This window comes from Phalacrocorax aristotelis, chromosome 15, assembly GCF_949628215.1.
Source record: "Phalacrocorax aristotelis chromosome 15, bGulAri2.1, whole genome shotgun sequence".
In the NCBI taxonomy this organism is placed as follows: Eukaryota; Metazoa; Chordata; class Aves; order Suliformes; family Phalacrocoracidae; genus Phalacrocorax; species Phalacrocorax aristotelis.
The window spans coordinates 10,761,918-10,787,687 of NC_134290.1; the positions used below are offsets into that span (position 1 = coordinate 10,761,918).

The 25,770-nt window shown below is 56.6% G+C and overlaps 1 protein-coding gene across 16 annotated transcripts in view; it reads right to left on the reverse strand.

The window, feature by feature from the left end:
• Positions 1 to 25,770, reverse strand: part of NCOR2 (nuclear receptor corepressor 2) — a 256,899-nt gene that overhangs the window by 49,084 nt on the left and 182,045 nt on the right. For 13 of the 16 annotated variants that reach the window (XM_075110457.1, XM_075110456.1, XM_075110448.1 and 10 more), the window contains exons 15-18: positions 16,276 to 16,400; positions 15,196 to 15,368; positions 12,093 to 12,155; positions 2,377 to 2,519 (exon numbers count right to left, since the gene is read on the reverse strand). In XM_075110457.1, the coding sequence (XP_074966558.1) occupies positions 2,377 to 2,519; positions 12,093 to 12,155; positions 15,196 to 15,368; positions 16,276 to 16,400 (504 nt within the window). Of the gene's footprint in view, positions 1 to 2,376; positions 2,520 to 12,092; positions 12,156 to 15,195; positions 15,369 to 16,275; positions 16,401 to 20,849; positions 20,913 to 25,770 lie in introns of those variants that run through there. The other 3 variants (XM_075110450.1, XM_075110455.1, XM_075110460.1) reach the window with 2 other exon arrangements.

The window sequence follows — 25,770 nt, forward strand, 5'->3', positions numbered from 1 at the left end:
GAGGGTGGGGGTCTGCGGCATCCAGTCCTCTTGAGCCAGGACTGCGCTGGGACTCCCTCCTCAAATGGGCTGCGGAAGGGTCTTGTGAGTGCTGAGCAGCTTGGGAGAGAATGGAAATGGTGCTCTGCATGCTGACACAGCCCACATGCAGCTCCCTGGCCCCTGTGTGCTCCTTCCCCAGGGGAGAATTTCTACAGAAGAAGGATGGGTCTTAAAATTAAAACCCCTAACACAGCATGTAGAAGCGTGTGGACCATGCGGGCTCTGGAGAGGTGGAAAAGGAGCGTCACCATGCCAGACTCCTTCACCCTCTGCAAACCAAACCCTTCTCCCTCCTAATGCTCTGGATGCTCAGAGGGAGCATCCTCCCATCCTCAAAGCTCCTTGGGCTCCGGCTAGCCAGGGTTCAACATGCATGGGGACTAGGCGCTGCCTAAATGCCTGGCCTCATCCCACCCAGCACTGTCCCAGCATGGGGAATGGGGACATTTTGCTCTGCACTGCGCTCTGCCACATTCTGGGGACAGAGGGACCTTGCCAGGCTCTGCTTCCTGTCCCACACCAGTCCCTGCCACCTGCCCGTCCCCGCAGCTCCTCCGAGTCACCTGCATGCTGCTGAAACCTGGTGTCACACCTACCTGGAAGAGGAGGCCACAATATTAATAAGCCCCATTTGGGAAATGAATAAGATCTGCTAATTAATTTTACTCTCATTAATCAAGAGGAAGAAAAGCAAAGCCGCTGTGTTTCCCTGCACTTGATCAGCAATAGCTGTTGGTGGCAAGGTCAGGGGATAATCTGGGGATGTCATGGCAAAACTAGGCAATGCCACACTGCCTCGCCACGTGCTTCCTCGACAGACATCATGGCTGACTATGGGTATAGGATGAGATTAGGAAGCTTGGTTTGTTCATGAATATATTTAGGAGTCAGGAAGGAAGGTCTATGGCAATTTAATCTCAGTTGTTCTTTTATTTTATTCAGCTTTCTGGCATCTGCTGTTGCCACAAAACAATAGAGCACAATAAATAACAGCTGAACGTTCATTGTTCTTCTCCACAACTGACTCCCATAGCCTCCAATGCTCAAAAAATAAAATGATGATGCTGATATAAACTGCAAGTGAGAGTGAGCAATTAGACCGGAGAAGTCTAGCGGCTGCCTTGGAGGGACGGATGCAGGGAAAAATGTGGTTCTGCAGAAAAACACTTCCGTGATATAATTTCTGAAACATTAGGAAGCAGAGTAAATTAATATACACCGGCTCCACTGCCAGCTAAGCTGTATGATCTTATTTCTGATTCTCCCCAGTAATGAACAATGATATCTTTATAATGTAACATTTTATATTCAGAGGGCTTGATGAACATTTCATTCCAGTCTTCATATTGTTTTGGGGGTCTTTATATAGTTTGTTTGCTTTGTTTCTAAAAACAATTTGATGAAACATGGGAACACAGGAGTGTCTCTGTGCATAGAGAATTAATAAAAAAGAATCGTCGATGTCTTCTCTTTCTCTCATTCCTATAGACTGACTAGGATATTAAATTCCTGGGTGAGTCATTGAATGTTTTCCTGTCTTTCTTTTTACCCTTGCTGTAATAGCTTGCTTGGAGAGATTCCTGCATTGAACATTGTCCTTTGCATTTTCAAAGCACCCCTTGGGGGTTTAGCCATGTGAATTCTATTAGCTAGAAACTGGGAACCCCAGGATACTCTACAAATGAAATAATTATAATCCTTAGTTGCTCTTAGCAGTCCGTCCTATCTCCAGAACGCCGAACAAGTCCCACTTCATTCACAGCCTGCACCACACGCCAGAAAAGAAGCAGCATTAGCCCCTTCTGAGAGGGAAACTGAGGCATGGAGAGATGTGCACGTCTCGCAGCCCCAAAGACAACCGACATCTGTGTCGGGACCAGCCCTTCCTCATGCTGTCCTAAACCCCTGCATTTCTCTGGTGAAAACTGACAGCTCACCAGGTAACCACGGTACCTGCGAGGCACAGAGCTGCGGTGCCCAGTGGTGCTCTCTGTTCCTCGGGGTGGAACGGCACAACCTCGCCGGCATTGAAGGTTTGCGCAGCCAGGACCGAGCTCTCCTCCTGGCCAACGCACAACCCCACTCCTCCTTCTGCTCCTTATCTCCCCACGTACCAGCCACGCTCCAGACACCCAGGCATCTCCTGCGCAGCTGCTCCCCCTCCCCCAGACCTCCTGGGGCCAGACAGATAGACAACCCTTTCCTGCACTGCTTCCCACTCCCCAGTCCCCAGAGCTTTCACTCCAAAATGATAAAGATTCTCCTTGGCTATGGGAAGCACGCAAGCGCTTGCTGGGAAGTATCTACGGGTGTGGGCTGAGATGGGACTCTCACCATTTTCAGTTTGTGCTGCTGTAGGATCTCATCCAGGTTCTGCCTCTTCTTGTAGTTGAAGTAGAAGTTTTTGCACTGTGACACGGTCTTGGAGCCCACCATCCTGGCAATGGCTGACCAGTTCCGCCCATGCTCAAGGAGACCTGTAGTCACAGGAGGGAAAAAGGAGAAGGGTTTAACACCAGATACACTTGCACAAGGGCAGCATTATCCCTGCAGGATGGGAAACATCCTCTGCGTAAGCCAAACTCCACAGGAACAATATGGTCACTAGCACCCGTCTGCAAGGCTTCCTAGCCCAGAAGATGACCTACGAGAGGCTGTTTTTCTTTCCAAGAGGAAAAAAGGCACTATGCTGACTGCCTCCGGAACAAAACACGTCCCACAGCCACGTCTCAGCCAGCCACCAGGCAGTCAGGCGTGTGAGTGGTGTTCCCTTCCCTTTGGGACAGTTGCAGGAGGTGTTGCTGTGCCCGGGAGAACCTGGGGCAGCAGCTCTCGGTCTCTACCACGAAGGAAAGGCTCTTCCTACCCTCCTGTGCCCCACTGATGACTTTGACCAGGGTGACAAGGCAGTTCAGGAGGCTGGAGCACAGAGTCCTATTATGGATGGGGAGGAACAGCCCAGGCAGGGAAGTGGCAGTGAAGCCCAGGCGATGTCCTGGGATGAGAAGAGGTGCACCAGGGGATTAGTGCTGATTGCAGGCTCATGAGCAAAAGCAGCTTCCCAGGTCAGGCATCATGCCAAGGGCTAGCAATCCTGGCCAGACGGTGCCACCCAAGCACGGGGCTCCTGCCAGCGCTGGGGCAACCCAGCGGGGTGGAAGAGGAGGAGGAAAGAGTGAGTCAGCATCCCATGCCCTTGTGGTCTCTGCAGGGGTATCTGGGCAACCCCAGTCCTGCAGCTGGAGGTGGGAGCACAGCTGCAGCCCAGCAGTGCAGTGGCACCCTGGTCCCTTCATCCCAGGCTCCTGGAGATAAGCCAGGCGTGGACCATCCAGGCTTTCTGGAAAATAAAGCCTCACTGCCTGAAATCCTTCCTGGTGTGGGGCTGGAGCTGCCATCAGCCTGCGGGATGCTGCCGGCTGAGCTGGGTCGTGCTGGTCCAGCTGGCTCCTGGCTGCCCACGTGATGCCACCATCAAGCCAACAGCTTCCCAGATCCTTCCCTGCACCTTGCGTAGGGTGCAGGTCAGAGAGACTATGAGCCCAGGGACATGGTACTGCCACAAAACGTGACTTCAAGATGAAAACCAGCACAGAATGAACCTGCTAAGAACATCTTCCTCTTTTATTGGGGGTTTTTCTGCCCAGAAGCCACCAACCACAGAGGGAACAGTGGCTGGGCATCTCCATCCTCTATCCCCAATCCCCTCCCTGGCTGCTCCAATGCTGTGGGGCTCAGGACTGCAGTGAGTCTCATGTTAGGGCTCCTGTGTGTGGCCTCACTTGTGCCTGGGAGCCATGGCAGCTGCACCCCAGCCCTGATGCCAGCCTTCAGCTATGCTGCTGCCACGTGCCACCTGAGCCTAAGTGCCAGCCCAACAACAAACCCCCCTGGGACGGACTGAACCTCAGCACAGCCACTAGCAATCAGGGCCCCAAGGACACACTTCTAGCAGGATCCGCGTGCCTGTGCAAGGCGAGGGCACAACAGGGGGGCTGCATTGAACAGACGGCACCACATACCCAGGAGAGATGAAACTCCCCTCCCTGCTTCCCAGGTCCTGGAGAAAACCAGCAGTACCCAGCACAGCAGGAGTTAACAGCCAGTCGTGGTGCCTGCATCCTGCCCTGTCCCAGCACCAGGGCTTATCAAATTGCATGTAAGAGGCAGGCATCACACGGCGCTGAGCACCGCAAAAGGCTGTGGCAAGCCAAGAAACAAGTTTGAGCTTTAACTCTGAAACTCCCAGCCTCGCTCCAGCCAAACCCACGACCTCCATCACCCTGCTGGCAGGCTGGGACTTCTTAAAAATAATAATAAATAAAAAAAAAAAGGACGTCCGGCCACCAACCGCGAGAGATAACAAGCTGGGGAGGGAGTCCTCACCCCGCAGTTGCTGAAGGCTGCAGTGGAAAACAGGACGGTCCCGTGTCACAACCTGTCCCCTGTGTCACAACCCCTTGCCGCCATCCAAAGCAAACAAGCGGCTCGGCCCCCTTTGCTCATCACCGCGCTGGTGACCCCACACCAAGTGTGACAGCCGGGGCTGGAGCTGTTTGCTGCGCCCCAGCAAAGCCCCAAAATGCAAACACTGGCAGTGGCGTGTGGGGAGCCCCGGTGCTTCGGTGGGTGAGATGCCGTGCCATCTGGCGGAGGGAAGCAGGACCCGGCACGGGAGAGCCCGGGGCTGGGGAGGGAGTGATGGCTGCCAGTGCCATCGGTCCCCAGCGTGGTGTGACCTTTGTCAGCCGCAGGTGATGCCAGCTCCCAGCTGCCCTTTCCCCTGCCCAGGCTAACTGTGCCCCTGCCCACCACAGGGCTGGGGGACGGGGATGCTGCCAGAGGAGCTTGCAGCTGGCCGGGCAGGTGGCCGCATCCGTGCCGGGCTCATGAGGAGGAAGCTGCCTGCAGCCCCTGCCTGCAGCACCCAGCAGGGAGCCCAGCCGCTCTTCTCTTTACATTAAAACCAGAGCAATACAGCAACACCTGCTTTGCCACGCTGTAATTATCTGCACTCTCGGGGAGGGACCAGCAGAGACATCCTGGGATGTGCTGGTAAGCCCTCGGCTCACTGGGCATCCCAGCTCGATGAGCTCCGCCAGCATGGTGGCCCCCAGCCCCTGTGCCCCCCAGCCTCTGCCCTGCGCTGCCCGGGAGGCCAGCCCGCCTCAGCATCACGCGGCACTTCATTCTGCAGCGCATCTGAAACTATGACTAACCGAGTTATCAGATCTTAATGAACCGTGTGCTCGTTGGCTTGGGGCGGGGGCTCGGGACGCCAGGTCTGCCTGCAGGCACGCAGCTACACGCAGCCCCGAGGTTAACCCCATCCTTCAGACCCCAACGCTGGACTTACGTGCTCCGGGTCTGGCTCCGGCGGGCAGGGAGCTCGCCCGGAGCGTGCAGCGGCCGAGCTGGGAAGGACGCGGGCGTCGGGGCACTTCTTCAAAGCCCCCCTGGGCACAGCAGCTCGCTGCGAAGCGCTGCGAGTGCTCCGCTCACACCCTCCCCACGCATTTTGCTTTCGCTCCCTCGCAGCAGCCGGAGACGGAGAAGAAAGCAAAGACGGTTCCTTAAATCCTGGGGGCGAGAGGATTTCAGAGCCATGGGCGGCCGAGAGCGGCGAGGGAGCGGGCACCGAGGCTGGAAACCAGGTCACGGGCAGGAGACTCCTCACCCCGATGCCAGAAGTTGGTGGGAACACATGCTCCGGCCCCAGCGCTCTTCCCTCCGGCGCGGCTGGCGAGCGAACGGCGTCCTCCGCGCTCCTCCCGCTCGCTCGCCGGAGCTTTCCAGCCGGCTGCAGCTGCAGTTGTTAAGGTGGATGGAAGTGCCTCCAGTACTTTTCCCCCCTACCTCACCTCCTCGCTCAGCAGCTCGGGACTACGGGGAGGCTGTGCAGTTTCAGGAGATGCCCGACGTTGCCAAGAAATAATAATAATTAAAAAAAAAAAAAAAAGGCAGGAGAAAGACGAAGGGGAAGGAACAGCCAACTGTGCGCTGCAGCTTCGCTCCTGCCAGCTCGGGGACGGGGAGCCGGTGTCGTCGGTATGTGGCGGAGCAGCGAGCGAGCTCTAATCTGTTCCTCTGGCTGACCCGGGGCTCGTTGCATCTGAATGTGACCTCTAGACAGAGCATTAATAACGAACGTGGCGCTGACCCAAGCTGACAAGGGGTGCGGCCGCTTGGCACCCGCTCCCGCCCTCCCTCTCTCACTTTCTGTCTCCCTCGCTCTAGTCTGAATGTCAGCAGCAGGGGGAGGGATCCAGGAAAACAAAGCTTGGCTAATAGTTTCCTCTGCTCTTAAGTGAATCAAAGGCGCTTTTCTTTGGGGAGGTGCTTGCCGGCGAGCCCAGTGTCGCACTGGTGGGATGCCGCGGTACCCTGGCACGCCTCAGCCCCACAGCCGCTGCCCCGGCGGAGGAGGGATGGGGAGAGGTTTGGCATCAGTCTCACCATGAGCGAACCGGGGCCTCTGCTCCTGTACCGGCAAGCGGAGGCTGGAAGGAAGAGGAGCCCAGAGAGCGCGGTAGCATGCGCTCAGCGTCTTGGAGCACAGAGGAGAAACCCAGAGGGGCAGCCCGGCGGGCAAGCGCTGCCGGCCCACGTCCCCTCAGCTCTCCGCAGCTGAGGGTTTTTACCGAAGCCATTCCAAGGCTCTCCAGCACAGCCGCCCTGCTCCACCCAGGGCTCGGGGAGGGCGGAGGGAGCCCATAAAAGGGTCCCTTAATGGGAGCTCACATGGATTAACAGATCATGGTTACAGGGGAAAAACTAAGTGACCTCATTCCCCTACACCCAATGGTACCTGGTACGATCCTCCAGCCCCTCTCACACCCATGCACGGACCCAGGGATGGAGGCAGTTCTGGCTATGGCATAGCCAAAAGGTGCTGTAACCCTGTTCCAGAGAAAGACCGGCACTACGGAGCCAGCGACACCACCCATGGCATCCCAAAAGTGTGGCTGGCATTGCTGAGCTGAATCAGCACATCACAGCGCCGCTTTCCCCCGCCAATCTCAGGGCGGTTTGCAGCGCGTGGGAGAACTGAGGCACAAGGAAGGTGAGTAACTTCTCCAGGGCCGTGGAGCCAGTGGGTGGCAGAGCCGGGTGAATGCTGGTCTCCTGACGCTGTGCCAAGGAAAGCAGCGAGGACGGTACACGGGCGGCAAGCCCACGTCCCCACAGGCACCAGGGGCGTTGCCGGAGGGACCGTCACGCAGGCAGCCAGCTCAGTGTGCTCTCGCCGCAGGAGCGGGCGATGCTCACCCTTCCTTGGGAAGGTGACGCCAGGATCAGCCTGTCGCACTCCCACCAGACCTCTCCTTCGGAGGCCGGATGCAAGTGCGTCTCTGGCATGCCTGGTGGCTGCGAGGGAGCTTGCAGCAAAACTCTCCAGCAGCTTTCACGCCCACCACGCCACCTCCCTGGAGGGAGGCAGCACCGCCAAACGAGGTGTGGGTATGGAGTTGGGACCCCCAGCAAGCTCAGCTCTAGTGCCATCTCCCCCCTCCGCTGGCCTCAGCTGGGGACCCTCAGCTCCCAGGTCACCCCTTCAGAGAAGCCCATCGCTGGACCACTGGCATCAACCTGCTGCAAACACATCCAGCCCTGTGCCCTGACCATGGACCTGCGTGGCTCTCCTGCTCTTACCACAACCCTCCTTCTCGGCTGTGTCCCCATCCTTTGAGCCTGCCCGACCGCTGGGAGGGGACGGGAAGCCTCCCAGCTCCCCAAGAGGTGCCATCCCCTCTGGTCCGACTGGGGAAATGCCTGTCTCCAGAGCAAGGCAGCAAGTCAACATGTAGCAGCCTCTCCCAGCGGGCCCAGCTCTCTCTCTTCACCTGGTTCGGATATTATTCCTGCTCCCTTATTGTTGAAAAAATAATGCTCAAAATTAAAATGTAGGCTGTAAATTATAGTAATTACCCAGCAGTTCCCCCTGACAGGCCTTTTGTGTTTCATTCGCTGACACTCACTAAGCAAATCCTCACAGTTTTCTCCTACATGCTTGAGAAATGTTCAGCCAATGGTGGCAGAAAGCACAGCTCTGGGGGCACAGTGACTATCCCAGGGGTAACACCTCGGCCAATGAGCAACAAAGCCCCAGCCTGCGATGGTGGGGATGTGACCACGGTCGACCACAGCTTCTTCCAGGGCAAACGTGGCCAATTCATGCCTTGGATGCAGTTTTGCCCTCATGGCACTTAATCTACCCCATCATGATAACTTCCAACTTGATTCACATGAATCTCATGGCTTGCTCGGAGCAGGCAGATGCCGGCGCTCTAGCCACGACAACGGGCACCAGGGACGAGCAGGCTGGGCTGTCCTTGCACCCAGCCTGGACGGAGGGCACCCGGCTGGGGGACTCCAAGGCATGTCCCATCCCAGGACCAGCAGGAGGGACAACATGCAGTGACCAGCATGGGCTGCAAACTAGCTCCTCCAGCCACATTTACCACCATCAGCAGGTTTTTACAGCAGTAAATCTCTCTGACCAAAGCGTGGAAGGCTCCAGCACAAGCACAGGGGAGATGAAGGGAGGAAAGTACGGAGCTCGGCTCCACCCCGGCTTCCCAGCATCACCCATGCTGCAGCCAGCTCCCTGTAAGAGCAACGTCTGCCCTGCCATGAAGAATTGATGCGAAGAAGAAAAATGCGAAGACCCAGACAGACCTACCTCCTCCTGCCCTTCAGCCAGTGGCTCATCAGAAATAACAGTGCAAACCCAAATCAGGGCTGGAGACGCACACGCTTGTGCACATGTTTACACACCTGCTCAGGCTCCAGAAGGATCCTGTGCAGTAGGACAGCATGCTGAAAGGCAGCCGCGCCCAAAAGGCGACGGGAGATGGCCAGCTTCTGCCATGGGCTTTCGTGTCACTGGGTTTGGCTGTGTGTTAATTTGAAGACATTTTTTATTTTAGTTTCATGGACAGAATGGGACTGGGAAAAAAATGGCTCAGGTCGGTCCAAAACTCATCTTACTTTCTGAGTTGGTTGTTGGCAGAACTGAAAATCAGCCCCAAAAGAATACCTTCTGTATCCAGGGGAAATACTTCACATCTACCCAAAATTAACTATTCAGGAGTCTTCACGGGTTTTTTAACTCTCTGACATCAGCTTTTTACATTCGTGCCTAACTCTCCCCTGTCTCATCATGCCAACTCCATCCCATGACCCCTCCGGCTCCTCGGCCTGGGAAAAGGCATAAAGAGCCCGAGCTTGGCTCTGCCCCGAGGGCGAGGAGCTAAGAGCCTCGGCAATGCGCAGGAGTACCTCAGGTAAGCAAGAAACTGATGCTTCCATGCTGCCTCTTTTCAAAGAGCAAAACCACTTATTAGACACTGGGGGAAAACCCAGACTGGGGCAAGAACGGATACCAGACTTTAAAGAGTAACGAAGGTCACACCGAAACCTCCCGGTTCATCAAGTTCAGCTCCAGCACGATCACGACTGCTCTGCAATGCTGGGTGCTGGTGGCAAAACTTGGTGGAGGGGCTGGGGGGGCAATAAACCCACCCGGCTACTCCAGGTCGGCACTTGCCCTCTGCTTGCAAACTCCCTTCCAGCCTACCTTTAACTCCTGCCTGTGTGGGCTCCTGCCAGCAGGTCCCCCAAAGGCAGGAGCTGCCTAAACATTGCCTTTTAAGGAGCAACCCCATCCCACTGCCAAAAGCCTCCGCGCCCTGCCTGGCGGCAAAGCCAGGCACAGCAGCAGGTACTGCCTGCTCCCTGGCTCGGGAAGGGAAGGGGGAAGTCCTCAGGCAACTCCGGTTAATCAAAACCTCCTGCTTTTAGGATCACGGCCGCGGTGCAAAGAGGCAGTATCAGAAAAAACATGCTACCCCATAATTATACCAATCTCTGCACATTTTGACAGACTAGTGAATCAAAGTTTATTGCGTAATAAAAGTGTCATTAAGCAAGAACTTTCCTCTTGCTAGGTTTTCGTTCCCCTAGTTAACTTTAATAACACGGTACTCCCCTTTATTGTCTCTCCTGGCAGACACAGTCCTGCCTTCTCCCACTTGGAAACTCTCCGCACAGCTCTGCGACTCTGGAGCAGAGCAGACAACTTCGGCGTCTCACTGTCCCAGGGCTGTTTCCTCTTACCTCCCTGAGCAGAAATGACACGGGGTTTCATACCACGCACAAAAAAGCTGGGGGTGGATGGCAAGGCCAGACTGATCGCCTGGCTGGTGGGTGCTGGGAGCAGAGGTCACCATCCCCACCTGCCTAAGCACCCTGGGGTGTTAGGGCTGACTTTCTGTAGGACTCATATCTTGCTTAGATCCCTGAACCAGCCGGCTGCGTGCTCGGACTGGTACCAGTACCGGGGAAGAGTGTGACTGGGGCGGCTGAGTCCTTACAGTGAGGAGGACGGTGCCTGGGTCTCTGAGCCCACCCCGAGGTGGGTGTCCACCGCCTCCCCCGCCCCTGCCCAGCCGTGCCAGCTGCGGGCTCTGCTGCCGCCTCCTCCAGCCTCTGAGGTTACCTCTGGGGTTTCGCAGCCTCTGCAAGTCGGAAACCCCCACCGCGCTGGTCCCTGGAAATGCCAAACAGAGCCAGTTTGAAGCATTAAAGCGGCTGCTTCCTGGCAAAGGGGAATTTGGCTTCTCTGTAGAAGTCTGGTGTTGCAACCCCAGTTTCCCAGGTTGTAACTGAGGGGAAAACATCAGCAAACAGCTTTACACCAGCACATCTCCCTGCCCTGTCCTGGCCCCTGGGCTGGAATAATGCTATGTGCTCCCACGCTTCATCCTTCTTCCACGCAAGCTTTGGCAGCTGGTTTTAAGACTCCTTAAGCACACCTCCAGCATGCAGCATAAAACAGCAAGAGGCACTTTTTAACAACCAGATGCGATCTCCAAAACAAAGCGGTGCTCAGAAAAGATCCCTCCAACGACCCTCCCCTGCTCAGCACCTGCTTGCCCCATTACCTGGCCCCAGGCCAGTTTGCTTGATTAAAGTCTATCTATTAAGTTTTGTGTCTATAGAGAGCCCCGCTCGGCAACACGCAGGATTGGCACTGGGCTGTAAAGAGGGTTGGAACAGCTTAAAGGCGAGTGAGCCAAACACTTTGGGATATTCACAGGCAAAGTAATCCAAGTCCACCGCTCCCATCGGCACCTGGGCAGCCGGCGCTCCAGAACGTGTAATCACCATCCCGGCAGCAGGTGCATTTTCCAAGCAGAGCCGAACCCGCTAACGTGCCTGTTTGCATTTGCCATCCCCAAATGGCACTCATTTCCATTTTAATTTCCCATTTACAATCCTCACTGGGCCAGGAGAGTCAGCAGCGATGCAAGTGGGATGCACGGGCTGGGGACGTGAGCTCGACAGCCCATCAATAGGACGTGACTTTGGCAAAAAAATTAAAGCTGCAAAAGAGCTGGCGCAGGAGCGGCATGAGGAGGGGAAGTGGCAAGAAGGGCTGTGCTACACTCAGCACTTTTTAAAAACGGTCTCAACAAAGGCTCTGCATCAATGCCAGGATGTAAAGTCACCCCGTGCTGCCCGCAGCCCCAGTTCTCGCGAACTCCCTGACATGTGGCCACTGAGCGCCGAGGTTCTCCATCCTCTCCCTAAAACCCAGAGCTGTGAACACAGGCAGACGCTCTTGGTGTGTCTGCAACAGATCGCACTGATAGCACGAACCTCCAGAGAGTGGCGCGAAGCCACACCTCACGCTACAGACACCAAGCTGCAAAAAGCAACAGGCGAAGCGCCTTCCTCATTTCCTATGGCCGGCTCCTGCCTCACGGGACATGCGCGGGCTCCAGCCGCAGCCCAGACATCCCTCGTGTCAGCACAGCTCCCAGGGCCGGAGAGGCTGAGCACACCCCTCACAACACCGCCTGCCTCCCCCCAGAACTGCCCGACAAGGCTCGCTGGGAACAAAACAGCAGCGGGACAGGCAGAATCCAGCCCCACAGCTCAGGAGCCAGCACCCTGCAGAGCCTCCAGCAGTCAGACACCGTCCATCCCCAATTGCTGGGTTAGCTCCAGCAGAGCCGACAGGAGAAAGAAAACGAGCGGGTTACCTTTTTTAGCTGTCTCCATCTCCTCTTCGGTCCAGCGAGAGCTTTCATTCATCTCCAGAGAAGCTGGGAAGGAGAAAGGAATAGAGAAGAGTCAGCTGTGAGCAGGACTCAGCAAGCCTGGCGAGCTCACAGGAGAAGCTCAAACACCCAAACCCCATCCCGGACCCTGCTCCCCAGAGGCACGACAAAACACCGTGCAGTGCAAAAGTGCTTCTGCAGGGAAGGGTGTCACGGTGTGGGCTCTCAAGGCTTTTCCACGCCACGGTAACCCATGCACAGCATCCCCCCCGGGATTTGTCTCGGTGATGCAAAACCTCTACTTTGGGACTGGAAGAGAAGCCAGATGGCTTGAGGGTGGCAGCAGATTTCCTGCTGATTTGGTGCCATGCACTATGGCCCGCCAACAACAGGTACCTAAGATGAAGCCGACTTTGGCTGTGTGCTTTGGAGGTGGCAGACACAGGGTGGGACCGTCACTCTCAGAGGAGACAGAGAAACAGCGTCACCTCAGTGGTGACTCTGGACGACAACATCCCTCAAGAGGGTTGGCCATGCTTGACCGTGGGCTCCCTCAGTGCCATCACCGAGTTCTTGGACATCTCAGAGCCGCTTCCAGCAATGCCGGGGGCTCACCTGGAGCAGTGCCCATTGTAGGGCGACATGCTGCTCCAGCTGGGAGAGTCGGAGAGGGGTGTCAGCACCTGATGCTCCCCCTCTCCCCCACCCCAGGAGGGGTGCTGGGGACACCGAGGTCCTGCATAAAGACTTCACTATGCAACAGCCCTGCTGGCAGCCTGGCACTAGAGCAAACCCTACAATAACAAACCAGGGTGTGAGTCAGAGGCAAAAAAACAACTCGGTAAGGAAACAGATTTCCGGCTCAGGCTGCCAAGGGGTTATTACTCTAAACAACAGGCAAAGCATTATTTCAACAGTGATGAGAGATGTTTTGACAGTGTCCTTTTAAAATGGAAAACAGGCCGATAGGTTCAGGATAAAGGATACGGGCGAGGCGAGAAGGAAGCATCTTCCAAGAAGCTCTACAAGAAGCCAAGACCCCGCAGGAGACAACGTGGGCTCCGATGCCCACGGCATCAGGCAGAGGAATCTCCTTCACAGCCGGCTGAGCATGACTGCAGGTGTCACCTCCTGGAAGTCAGCACAGGGCACCTCCTCCCCCAGAAATGCCATGTCCCCCGGGACACCAGCCAAGAGGGAGGGAAATCAATACTTCGCTGCTTCCCCCGGCCATGGGCAGAGCCGGGGCCACCACACTTATTTACATAAAACCAAGTGTCCCTGACGTGCCATGCATGGCCCTTCACTCAGCTTGAGGATGACTGTTATTGTATGGTAAAGAAATGTCAAAGAAACGGCCCGTTTGGTTTGATTAATGGTATTTACTGAGGTTGCGCAGTTATGAAACAAATGCCTATGGGGAGCTCCAGCACGCTGCAGTTAAACCACAATACGGTTTTGTGTTGTTTTTTAATGTTCAATTGGTATTTAAAATGCAATAACTTTCTTAGCCAACCTAAATTAAAGCCCTGTTGGAGAGACATAAAGTGAAACCAATTGCTCAGATATGTCACTGGAATCGATCCATTCCCTTTTCCCAATTTAACACAGTCTAAAGTCTTTTCCCCGTGTTCGCAGTGAAGTTTATCAAGGACTCTGAGACGCTGGGATAAAAAAAAAATCCCATCTAAGTTACTGGCGTTATCTGCTGCTTCTTTGCAGCATTGCTTAACAAGTTCGAGAGGGAGAGCAGGGCTCCGTTGTGCCGGGAGCTATTTATATCGCCTGTATGAAAACAGCGCTCGCAATCAAGGCTTCAGCCAGTTGTCAGCAGAGGAACAGGGAGGCGAAACACCTCCGGGTGATTTATAGCACATGGAACAGAACAAGCAAGAAACTGCAGAGCAAGGAAACCAAGAGGGGTCACCCTGTTTTTATTTTTACTTGCCTTAGGTAGTGCAGTAATAATTTGGTACTTGATAAGAGTACAAAACAAAGGAAAATCAGCCAAATTTGTTGATGCATTGGCTTCTTTAAGTCAATACCTGAGCAGTTTCCCAGGGCGGCCACCACTGATGCTGCAGACGCAAGAGGCAGATGCACCTGACATGGGGCTGCGGATGCTGGCATGAATTCCCGTCTAGCCCGAGACAGGCAGGGCGGCATCGCACAAGCTCCGGCCGGCTGCCGCTCGTGGCCGTGGACTGGTGCGGGCCTCGGGTGCCATGTTACGGGCGGCACGCTTTGCCTCATCCACCTCACTCTGAAGCCACGGCCAGCCTCTGCCCACTGCGCTCAGCCACCCTGCAGCCTTGCGCAGGCAGAACAGGAAGGAAAACACTGACCACCGCGCCTGGCTGCCTACCGATGGGGGAGGTGAGGAGGGGCACTGGGAAACGGTGCATGGGAAATGCTGCTTTTTGGGCAAAACCAGGGCAACCTGGGGTGCACAGCACAACTGCAGCCAGGGTGGATGCTCCTGAGCTGCCATAAACCACTGCCTCCTCACCACACCCTTTAGCTGCAGAGATAAGGAAGGGACCAGCCTGATTCTCAAGGCCAGGGGAGTCACAGACCCCACAGGCTGCAGCTTCTTGAGCTCCAGGGAAATTTGAAAACAGAGAGGGCAGGAGAACCAGCAGCGACCCAGGCAAGCCCAGGAGGGTAGAGCAGGCTCCTGCGCAGAGCCTGAGGGTACTGAGGGCCTGAGCTGCCGCAGCGGGAAACACAGCTCCGGGTGCAGGAGGTGCACGAGCTCTGCACGAACCCAGCCAATGCACTGCTAAAAACAACGGCTTCCCTTTTTATCTTTTGCAGTACTTTCCCTCTGAGGCCCTAAAACCCGCTAACACTCAGCCAGGACAACCCAGGCTTGCAAATGCCCCTGGTTCATCCAGGCAAACCACAATGGGTAATTCATGGGATAGAGAAACCTCACTGCTGCCCCCCTGAAAAGGAGGATTTCACAAAGGAAAACCCTCCTCCGTGAGCAGGGAGCAGAGCAGGGTGATGTCCCATCCCAGCAGAGTGGACACCCCAAAAGCCCTGCCAAGGTCCCCCTGTCCCCGCGCCCGCTGCTACCCACCCAGCTCCGCGCTCTGCTGCGGGGCAGCCGCCTCCTCGTTGTTGGCTTCATTCGCCATGGAGCGGGTGATGCGGCCTTTGCGCCTGCCCTGGCTGTTGGCGGTTTTGCGACCTTTGGAGGTGACCGTTTCTTTCTCATCGTTGTCTTCCCCAGACGTGTCATCGTTTTTGTCCCTGCAAAAATGGAGGGAAGAAAAAATGCTGTTGGCTTGGTCTGATTTTTAGGTCAAGCAATTATTTCTCTGCACGTGTTTGGGGATCATTTTTTTTATGTTGGCCTTTTGAGGGGGCAGGTATGCATTTTTTTTTGCACACACAGGCTCTTTTCCTGGCTGGGAGCAGGCTGGATTGGCAGCAGGGTGATTTGCGGTGGGGTTTTCTTTCTGCAGCTGGCTGCAGTTCCACCACCAAGTGCACGTAGAGACCTGACAGAGACAGGTTTAATACCAGACCATTCAAATTCATCCCTGCCTCCTCCTCATTTATCTTCCTGAAAGGGACCTGCTGGTAAATGTCTTAGCAGCCTAGATATAATGAAGCCAGATGTTCTTTTAAACCAAGTATTAAGCCCATTACAGATAGCTAGCGGTCTGCATGCCAACCTTTCCCCACCACAGCTCTGATGCTCCCCATTCAGCATGAGGGAGGCAGGGCTGGCTGGAGCCCTTCATCTGGGAGCACTCATGTTGATATCAATAACATAAAAGGTGAAGTGCCATGCTTGGCTGCACGTGGACTGCTCCTCCGACTCCTGGAGGCTCTTGCAACAGAGCAAGCTGGAGGATCAGAGGGGCTCTGTGGGTCAATTGGGTTTATATTGAAAAAAAAAAAAAAAAAAAAAGAGTTGCTTTTCCCGTCTGGGAGCAGCAGGGAAGGGGAATGAAGAGGAGAGCAGCCTCTGCCTTTCCCTCCCTGTGGCTCCCTGCGGAAGAGGTGAGGTGGGCACACATGGTCCTGCACAGGGTCAGGCATCCCCAGACCATGGCGTGTCCCACCGCTGCATCCCACCGCCGGAGCCCCAGCCCGATGCCCAGCCCTCGCTGGAGATGGAGGCGAGCCAGGCAGGGAGGGTTGTCCTTACTTTGTCAGTTCTTCTTTGTCATTCTCTGTTTCCTGCTTGTCTTCCTCCTTCTCTCCCTCCTTCTCCTTTTCTTTCTCTTTTTCATCTTTCTCTTCTTGGCTGCTCCGGGGCATTTGCTGCTGCTGCTGCTGCAAAACAAGGGACGTAAAACAAACAAACCCTCAGTGCTGAGGCGGATACATCGCAGCACCTGTGCCAACCCAAACAAACGTGGCAAAACAATGCTGGGGGGAGAGCGGCCAAGAGGAAAAAGGCTGCAGGCAGAGGGTACAGGCAGGGTGCTCAGAGAGGCCACAGGGCCAAAAGCTTTCCGGGGAGATTAGAGGTAGTTTGGGATCAGGCATGGCAGGCGTGGTCCGGCTCCTGTTCCAGGCAGTGGAACAGCCCCTGTGGCTCCCCTGGGGTCTGCAGGCAGTGAGCAAGAACCTGACACGGGGGAAGGCAGGGAGGTGAGACCAACCCTCCTGTTCCCTGTAGATGATGGCTTAGCAACATCAGTCGTAATTTGCAGCTGGTAGGATGCATTTTGCTGGAGCATGAAGGAGACGGGCGCACTAGAGATGCCCTGAGGCTCAGCAATGCCAATGCTGTGATCTTTTTCTCAAGCGTCTAACACGGCCCACAGGGAAAGTTTATGTCCCTGTATCACGGAGACTGGAAGATGCCCAGCTCCCTGCCTGCTCCGCACTGCCTGGCACCCTCAGTGGAGGACATGTACCCAACGGCCCCAGCGCCGCTGCCGTCGCTCGGACCAAAGGCACCGCAGTACCCAAGGGAGGGACGCAGCAATTGTAATAGTTCTGGATTTTGTTTCAACAGCTGCAGGAAGAAGGATGCTGGGGAGGCCTGGTTCCCCTGACCTCCCTTCCCTCTGGCGACCAGCAAACGAGAGACATTTCATAGAGAAGTAGAAATTAGAGACGGAAATGATTTATTAAACCATCCTGCTCCTGGCTAATGCAGGGCTGCTTGTGCCAGGAAACCCACCCGGGCTCGCCCAGCCCCTGCCCCAGCTGCAGGGCTTCCACCACCCCTTGGGAAAGGGTTTGGTGATGTAACAGGGGAAAAATTGCCTTAACGTGGATTTATCAGCAGAAAGTATCATCCCAGGTGGCCTGGTCTGGCTGTCACACAGCCGTTCGGCCAAGCGCAGACAAGGTGTGCCTGCATCCCTCGAGCCAGGGGCCTGGCCTGTCCCTGCTCTGCGGGAGCGGGGAAGCTGCCTGGAACCCAGGCGTCCTTGCAGCAGTGGTGCTGGGTGCAAGCTAAACCCTCTGCGCCCATGGGCTGCTGCTGAAATGAGAAGTGCAGAGCTGTCAAAATGGGCTTCAGAGCATTTTAACAAGAAAGCTTCTGATTCTTTCAGGCCCCAGTTCAACACAAGTCCTTAAAACACAGGCGCTACCATCACCGAAACCCTGCAGATTTTCAATTCCTCCTTGTGCCAGCGGGGAGGTGACCATGCTGCCAGGACCCATGCTCAGCAGCGCATGCATAGCAGGCTTTGCTGGCCCCCACAGCAGCTCCACACCAGCACACATGCCGAACACACCCGAACCACATCCGCTCACATCCCCACTGTGCTACTGGGAACGGCTTCATCGATGCAAGGTGGGGAGGTCTGGGGAAGGGTAGTTGGGATGAGCACTTGGTCGCTTAAGACTTTCCAGTGTCCATAAATCTCTAACTCTTGGGGAACAGGCTGACTCCTGCAGCAACTGGCCAAGCAACAGCACCAGGCACTACCCTTTGCAGCCCCCAAACCCACAGAGAAGCAGGGGGCAGCCAGCAAGTCTGCCAGGACCGGGAGGTGGGCAAGTCTGCGCTGGCAGCAGAGGAGCAAGGGGCACCGGTCACGTGTGTTTCCTCAGCGCTGCCCTGACCTCTCTGACTCCCTGAGTCACGCCATGGTAAACCCTGAGTGTGGGTTCAGCCCAAATACACATGAGGTGAGGGCTGTGACCTCTGAGGGCCGAGCGGGGAGCAGGGCAGGCTCTGCCCCAGCCCTGACCATCACCACCCACCCATGTTCCCTTCACGAAGTGCTTTGGCAAGGGAGAGGAGCCCAGACAAGTTTCACAGTATTTCTACCACCCCTTCATGAGTATTTTCTTTTGGGGATGGGAGAAACCCTGCGTCTCAGAGATCCCAGCTCTCTGGGGTGTAAACCCAGCTCTCCTCCAGCCACTATCCCACTGCAACCGCACGAGCCCCTGCCCCACTGTCAGGCTGGTGCGGGCTCCCAAGGGAAGCTTTGGCATCATCTCATCTTGTCTCTGCGCTCATTCAAACCAGAGGGCTGTCACCCTGAGCAGCCATCGCAGCTCTTCCCCAGAGGAACAGGCTGGGATGGTGGCGATGATAACAAGTTCCCTGTGCCAGCCTGCAGATGCAGGGGAGGAAAGGCAGGGAGAGGCAAAAGTGGCGGCGGAGACTCACGGGTGCTTCCCTGGAGAGGAATCGACCAAGCTCTGGTGCGCCGAGGACAGGCAAGCCCCGCTGACCTGACTTCAGCAGGCCATTGTGCATCCCTCTCTTCTAAGAATTTTCAAGCTCAGCCTGGTGGCACATCAAATTAGGGCTTCTCCCACCGCAGAGGAGCATTTCAATCCAAGGATGCCCTCTAGTGATTGCCCTGCTCTGGCCACAGCAGGGTGCCCGATGCCAGGAGCAAGAGCCGCGTGGGCACAGCACCCTGCGCGCAGCGGGACAGGACGGATGGCTCTCACCTGCCAGCCCTCTCCAGCCAGGCTGAAATGCGTAAATTAGGCAGGATCGTCACCATGAGGCCACGGCAGGGAAAACTGTCCCCTGCGCCACCTGTGGCTGCATTCACGTTTTAATCTGAAGAAGGTTCCTGCCCGAATGCTTCTTTGAACCCTGGCAAGCATGCGGTGACAGCTTATCTCCTGTGCCAGGGCTCAGCTGCACGGCAGGGCACCCCCCCAAACAACCCAGAATGCACCTCCAGGGATGGCCATGCTCACAAACGCCACCTTACATCCCACCTGGGGGTACGTGCTGGGCTGGCTGGAGCACCCAGAGCTCTAGGGGGGAGAGGGCACCCTAGGGTCCCAAACGAAGCTGGGCAAGAGCTCAGCTACAGTTGGCATGCGGGGAAGGGAGGTGGGACACCCCTCGAGGGACTGACCACAGCAGCTGCCTCGGCCCATCTGCACTACGTGCTCTACCCCAAGCCCCTGATCGGCCAGTGTGAAAACCAGACCATGGCATAGCACAGCGCTGGGAAGCCACAGCCAGGAACCATGAGCCGGCCGGTCCCGTCCCCCACCCCCCCAGCATGCAGCTGCCCCCGCGGTGCATGGGGAGGCTATTCTTAGCACTGGACGCAGACCAGCTCTGGATGATTCAAGGGACGGGACGCCATCCCAAAGCGTGACAGGCCAGGAAATGCTTCCCCAATTACCAGCCAATGTTTCCCTCTGATTCATGCTGCCCCGGTTAAGAGGTGGACTGGCAGGTGGGTCAGCTCTTAGCGGACATGCCAAAGGCCGGCACCAAAACTGTTCAGCTCCTGGCAAATGTAAACCTCTCTCTACCTACATCCCTGCCCCCCTGGGGATGAAGCACCCCACCTTCTGGAGGCGAAGCAGGTATGTGCTCCCCACCTTGCATGAGAAGGTGGAGGGATGTGCCGGAGGCCAGGGAAGACGCCTGTGACAGAGGGCAGGGCTGTCCCTCCCTCCCAGGTCGGATGATCTAACCACTGGATCGCCCTTCCTCCCCAGCATCGCTGCTGCTTGTTTTTGTTGCCGACACATCCTGTTTATTTAAAAAGGCCCTGGGACAAAATCGCATGCGGGACGCGCGAGTGAGAGGCCGATCCTGCTCCAAGCCCACAGGGGCGGGTGGTCTCCTTCCCTGCATGCTCCCTGTGCTCCGGCATGAGCTGCTCCACAATTACAAACATCTGCTCACCTCTACCCCAATTTCCCACCGGCCCCGGCACAGCTGGAGAGGAGCGGAGCACTGGCAGCCCTCCCGGGAACACCGTGCGGGCCGCTGGCCACCCGCTCACCAGGGCCCGCAGGCAGGCATGCATGCTCGCCCCGGCGCCCGGCGCCTCTCTGGAGCAACACTGCTGGCGTTGCCTGGCCAGCTCCATCAGGCTGGTACGTCACGGGGATTTCAGCCGCCGCAAAGCTCCCGCTCCGAGCACGCTTTTGGGGAATACCGGCTTCCAGGTAGGTCCTGGAGATTGAAACACTGGCCCTGCTGAGAACTGACCAACTCGCTACACATCCCGGCAGCAAGTCCGGCTGGGAGAAAGCCCCGGCAAGGAAGAGGTGCAGCTCCTCCCACTCTGTTTACTTCCTCCGTCACGGCTCTGCCTGCTTCGGGAAGCAGGACAGAGGACAGGAGGAGGTGGGGGAAGCAGCTCCCCACCTTCACCCTCCCCAAGGCCTGGCGGAGATGCCGGCTGCCTTGGCGCTGAAACAGTGAATACAGCCAGAAACCCCTTCCCGGCTGGCAGCACGTCCCCCGCCCCCGAAGCATACCACTCGCACGCTCACTGTGACCTCTGGACCCTCATCTCCCCCCAGATCACTCACCTCCCCGCTCCCCGGCTCCCGCGAGCGGCCGGTCCCCGAAAGCCCCATCGCCAGCTCCCGGCCCCTGCTCACCGCCCAGCCATCCGGGCGCGCTGTGCCTTACATTCTCCGGCTCTGAAGGCTTCCTGACGATTTGCATAGTTAAGCCGTAAACTAACCACAACATTCCTCTTATGATTTTGCAATCTGCTGGAATAACGTGGTCGCTCTAAGTCGAGCCGATGAATCATCATCTATAAACCACAGCTCTCGTCACCGGGGCTCTCAGTGCTGGCTGCAGCCAGCGTGATTAATCCACCAGGATGCCAAGCCTAACCTACGGCGCAGGGCTATTTATTTTCCAAACTTGCAAACCTCCGGAAAACGAGTGCTCCTGCCTTCCCCATCCCCTCCACAGCGAGATGTGCCGGGCTGCGGCCGGGGACCGGGGACCATGCCAGCACCCCAGGCAGAAATCTCCCTCGCTGCCCACAGGGCATCCCGGCATTAACCGCTGGATTGTGCACCTTGCAAGTGAGGCATCCGTGCCCTCTCCCAGTCCCCCCTCACTCCCTGTTCCACAGCACCCTCAAAATATGCACCAAAACACCACTGATGCCAGCACAGCTCGGCTCCCCAGCCCTGTCCCTGCTGGGGACAGGGACAGGCACAGCCACCATTTCAGAGCAGCTCTCCCCATGATGTTTAGCTGAGCTCATCCCTGGGAGTCCCGTTCCTGCCCCAGGACACCACTTGCTGGTGGACGTGCTGGTGGGGAACCGGCATGGGTCATGGTGACAACTCTGTGTGAAAGCCCATCCCCGAGCCCAAGCGCCGGCTGAGGAGGACATCTCTCTCTCACGGTTTCAAGGCAGGCTGGCTGCACAGGGGATGCCATTTGGCTGCCAGCAGGTGCATCACCTCCACTGCCGTCATTATGGTGCCCTGGGCTCCTACAGAAGATGAACACACCACCAAAACCACCAACTCCTCTTTGCTCCTTAAATCAGGAGGGGCCAAACCACCACCCTCTGCACCCTGGTGCAGAGCGAGCTGTGCCAGGCTGAGCCGTGAGGCAACTCATTCCTGCGCTGCTCAGGTCCATTCCCAGGCACCGCATACAGCAAGCTCCGGGGTTTTTGCTCGAAGGCAGCTTTGCAGCCCTCACCACAGGCTGGCTGCAGCAGCGTGGTGACATGTGCCAACCCTCTCACCACCGCGTCACACCGAAGTCTGCCTTGACAGGGGCTTTGGAGGCAGTGGCACCCACTGGCGTGAGCCCCATCTCCTCCAGCAGCCGGGAGCACCCGCTCGGCCATGCCGCCTCTCCTGCATGCAGGGCGCCAGCTCCTTGCTTCTCCTGCGGGTGACTTCAGTTCAGTGGCATTTATGATGTTCTCCTGGGGCACTTGGCTGTGGAGTAGGCTCAGGCCGAGGTCATTGCATGCAATCAGAGTGTTGCAAATTAAAACAACTCAAGATAAGCTGAAGACAAAAAGCCTGCTCTATGCTGGCCAGGAACATGCACCGGTGCCTGTTGGTACCACCCTGAACATCCCATGGGGTCCACTACCAGTGCCATGGGGCAGGATACACTGCGCCCTTTGCAGCACAGCTGGCGGGACTTGGCACTCAGCTCCCACCCCTCTCCCCAACCCCATGGGATGCTGTGTAGAGCATCTCTGCCAGGACCAGGGCTGGCACCACGCAGCCGTGGCTCAGGAGCGTCCTTGCTCCTCCACCGCTCACATCCATCCTTCCACCTGCTTTCAAACTCTCCCGCTGGCAGGTCACACCAACGACAGCCAGGGCAGGGAATCCCCCACTGAGCACCCAAAGCACCAGCCTCCTCTTTAGCCACCACACTGCCCAGGCTCCCGAGGTACCCTCTGGAGCATCCTTCCCCATTCACCAGCGTCGCAGCAGAGATCAAGACACCCGCCGCCAAGGTCTGACACCGCATGGCCACTGCAAACAGCACTCTCCGCACATCCCTACCCGTCCCTCGGACGCAGGCTGGATATGAAGCGCATGAAGGATGGCTTAGAAATACATGTATGTATCATGTAGCTGGCTCCCAGGGCCTGGAGCTTCTGATCCGACGGTCTGGAACGCCTCAGCCCTCGCTGCCACCCACGGCCGCGCAGCCTGGCTTCTCACGACCGCACGCAGCACCCTCCACTCATGGGAGAAACCACAAAGCAAAACAAGCTGCTGCCAAAACAACAAGGAGAGGAAGAAGAATGTCTGCCGGCAACTTGGCTTTGATCACTTGCGTCCTGGGGCTGGGTTTGATGCTGTTGGCTGCAGAAGCAAGTTGAAAAAAATCAAAGGGCCAGGCTTATATTTGATAAGGAGAACTATAGCGGGCACGGAGCTCACTTGGCTGAGCTCTGACTGTGACAGCCTGAAGCTGTGCTTCTCCTCCACCAGTAAACAACAAACTCTGCAAGAGGGCAATTGTTACATGGCAGAGATGGAAAATGCTGGGGCCGTGCCCAGCATCCCGGGAGGCACTGAACAGCCCTCGCGCATGCTCACCAGCGCAGCTCTCCGGCACCGCAGGCCACAAAACACGGCTGGTGCCAGCAGCAAAGTGCTGGCAGCCGCAGCTGGGCTGCCCTGCCACAAGAAAGCCCCATGCCATCTCCCAGGCTGCCGGACCTGGGGGCAAGCAGCGTGCTGGGGATGAGGAGAGGAGCTGGCTGTGGGACTGCAGGGATGCTGGACCCTGCAGCACCACTCGCCAGACCACAGCGTCCAGTGTATGCACCCGAGTGTGGGCTCATCTTGGGCGGCACAGGGAGCCTGTTGGGCACAGGAACCTTTCGGGCAGGGGTCCCTGGGCGGCTCAGCCCAGAACAGCGGGCACTGACGCCTTCCCACCGCTCACTCTTTGATCTCAGCGAAGAACAGAAGTGATTTTTACAGGACCCTGCTTGCTCGGATCCCTCCTTAAATTACCAAGGGCTTTTCCATAAGAGGAAATGTTTCTTTTCTGGTTCGCTGCTGAGTTTTTTTAAAAAGTGATTTGATTGCTCGTGAAGGGAAAATGACCTGAGGGGAAGAGAGCGCAATGTTTGGAAGTGGTGGAGATGAGCCCCCGCTCTGTCCCAGGCGGGGAATACATGTTTTCTCTTCCCTGGGGTTTGCTTTACCCCACTCCACCCTGCTCGAAGTCCCGTGGCCACATGCCAACCCCGCTCTGAGCCCCACCAACAGAGGAAGGTGCCAGGTCAGCAGCTTGTGGGATGCAGAGCAGCATCCATGCATGCTGCAGACACACTGGGGGCAAAACAAGCCCTGCATCCTCATGGAAGCAGCTTTCTCTGGGATTTTCAGCTGTGCTAAGTTGCTTTCTAAAGCACGCAATGACATGCACAACCTATTTCCAATCCGTTCCTGGTCAAATCTAGATCACAACAAGAGATAAAACAACTCATCCCAAAATCCAACTGCTTCTGATACTCCTTGTCCTGCCTGGAAGATGCTGCAGGTCCCTGCCGGGACTGGTAATGCTTGGCCTGGATCCCAAACCCCCATCCTGAGGAGTACTCACGTGGGTGTATGCGTGATGGACTGCTTGCCGGGAGGATGCATCAACCTGCTGCTGGAGAAACACGAGCCCAAGCTTGGGGGCCAACTGGAATGGGCTGTTCACGTCACTTTTAAGTGATTATTTTATTATTGCTAGCTGCAGATGCGATCAAGCTGCACAGAAGAGCCCAGCTGCGGCAGCCACAGGATCCATCAGCAAGTGGTCCATCAGCAGCCTGTGCTGGTGCCGCCCTGGAGGGAAGCGGCTGCGTGTCTCTGCCTGCTGGTGCCCGTCCCCACTCTGAGCCCACCGGTCTCGCTGCCGTCCCCACGCTGGCAGCAGCCTGTGAGGACGTGTCAGGAACCAGGGACCAAGCAGCCATCCTCCCACGGCAACGCATCCTTCGATTCTTTTCCCAAATATGGCCACATCGTTCTTATTTAATCACCCCCAAAACTGCAGCTGGGATTTCAGGAATGCGAGTTTCTATTGTGTTTGCCCGATTACACTGCCTGGAGGGGTGGCAGGGCTTTGGGAATGCTGCAATGCCCTCGTAATGGGAGAACAGGCATGACGCACCTTACGGGCCATACCTAGGGGACAGGGCTTGGTAGCGACGGGAGCCCAGACTGAAAGAGCAGCTGACCATGGAGGGCTACAGGATCAGTATCAGCTCGAACATCGCCACGTCTCACACCTCACCCACCTCCTCTATGCAGGCATCCCAGTGCTCAACCTTGCCCATGAGGGCAATAACAGCCCCTGGGTGACAGCCCTTTACCAGCCCCAACCGCACGCTTGGTACCCAGCCATCTCAGCAGCCAAGAGAGGGCAGGTGGATGTGCCTGTTTTGAGGCACGGAGGCGAATGCAAGCCATAGCAGAGAGCATTTAGTAAAGTACAGGACAAGCTGCAGACCCCGAACCCTCACCTGTGATCCCCCCAGCACTGCTGTCAGGCTGCCCTCCGAGCTGGGAAGTGCCCGAGCAATGCCGAGCTATAGGAAAAGCACAGGAGACAGGTGTTTTCCCAGAAACAACCATTTTTCCTGACAGAAACCAGTTTCTTTCCATGTTGTATGCCACCAGCTGCTGAGCAGGACTTGCTGCCTCCAGACACACTCCAGCATGACCCTCCGTGCTCACAGGAAGGCCGCTGCTTTCCACGAGGATGGTTTTGGAGCACTTTTGAGGATTCTGGGCGTTACCTGATTTTGTCTGGATTTTTTTTTGGCTACAAGGAGATGTAGGTCTAAAGAGCAAGAGCCTGCACTGAGCAGCGCACACATGAGCACCCAAGGGGGATAAACGCTCTGCAAGACGTTTCTCCCTACAAGGCAGTGCGCAAACAGAACCAGGACAGTGGGGTCTGGCTGGGTTTGATGACTTCTCATGGGTCCTGTAC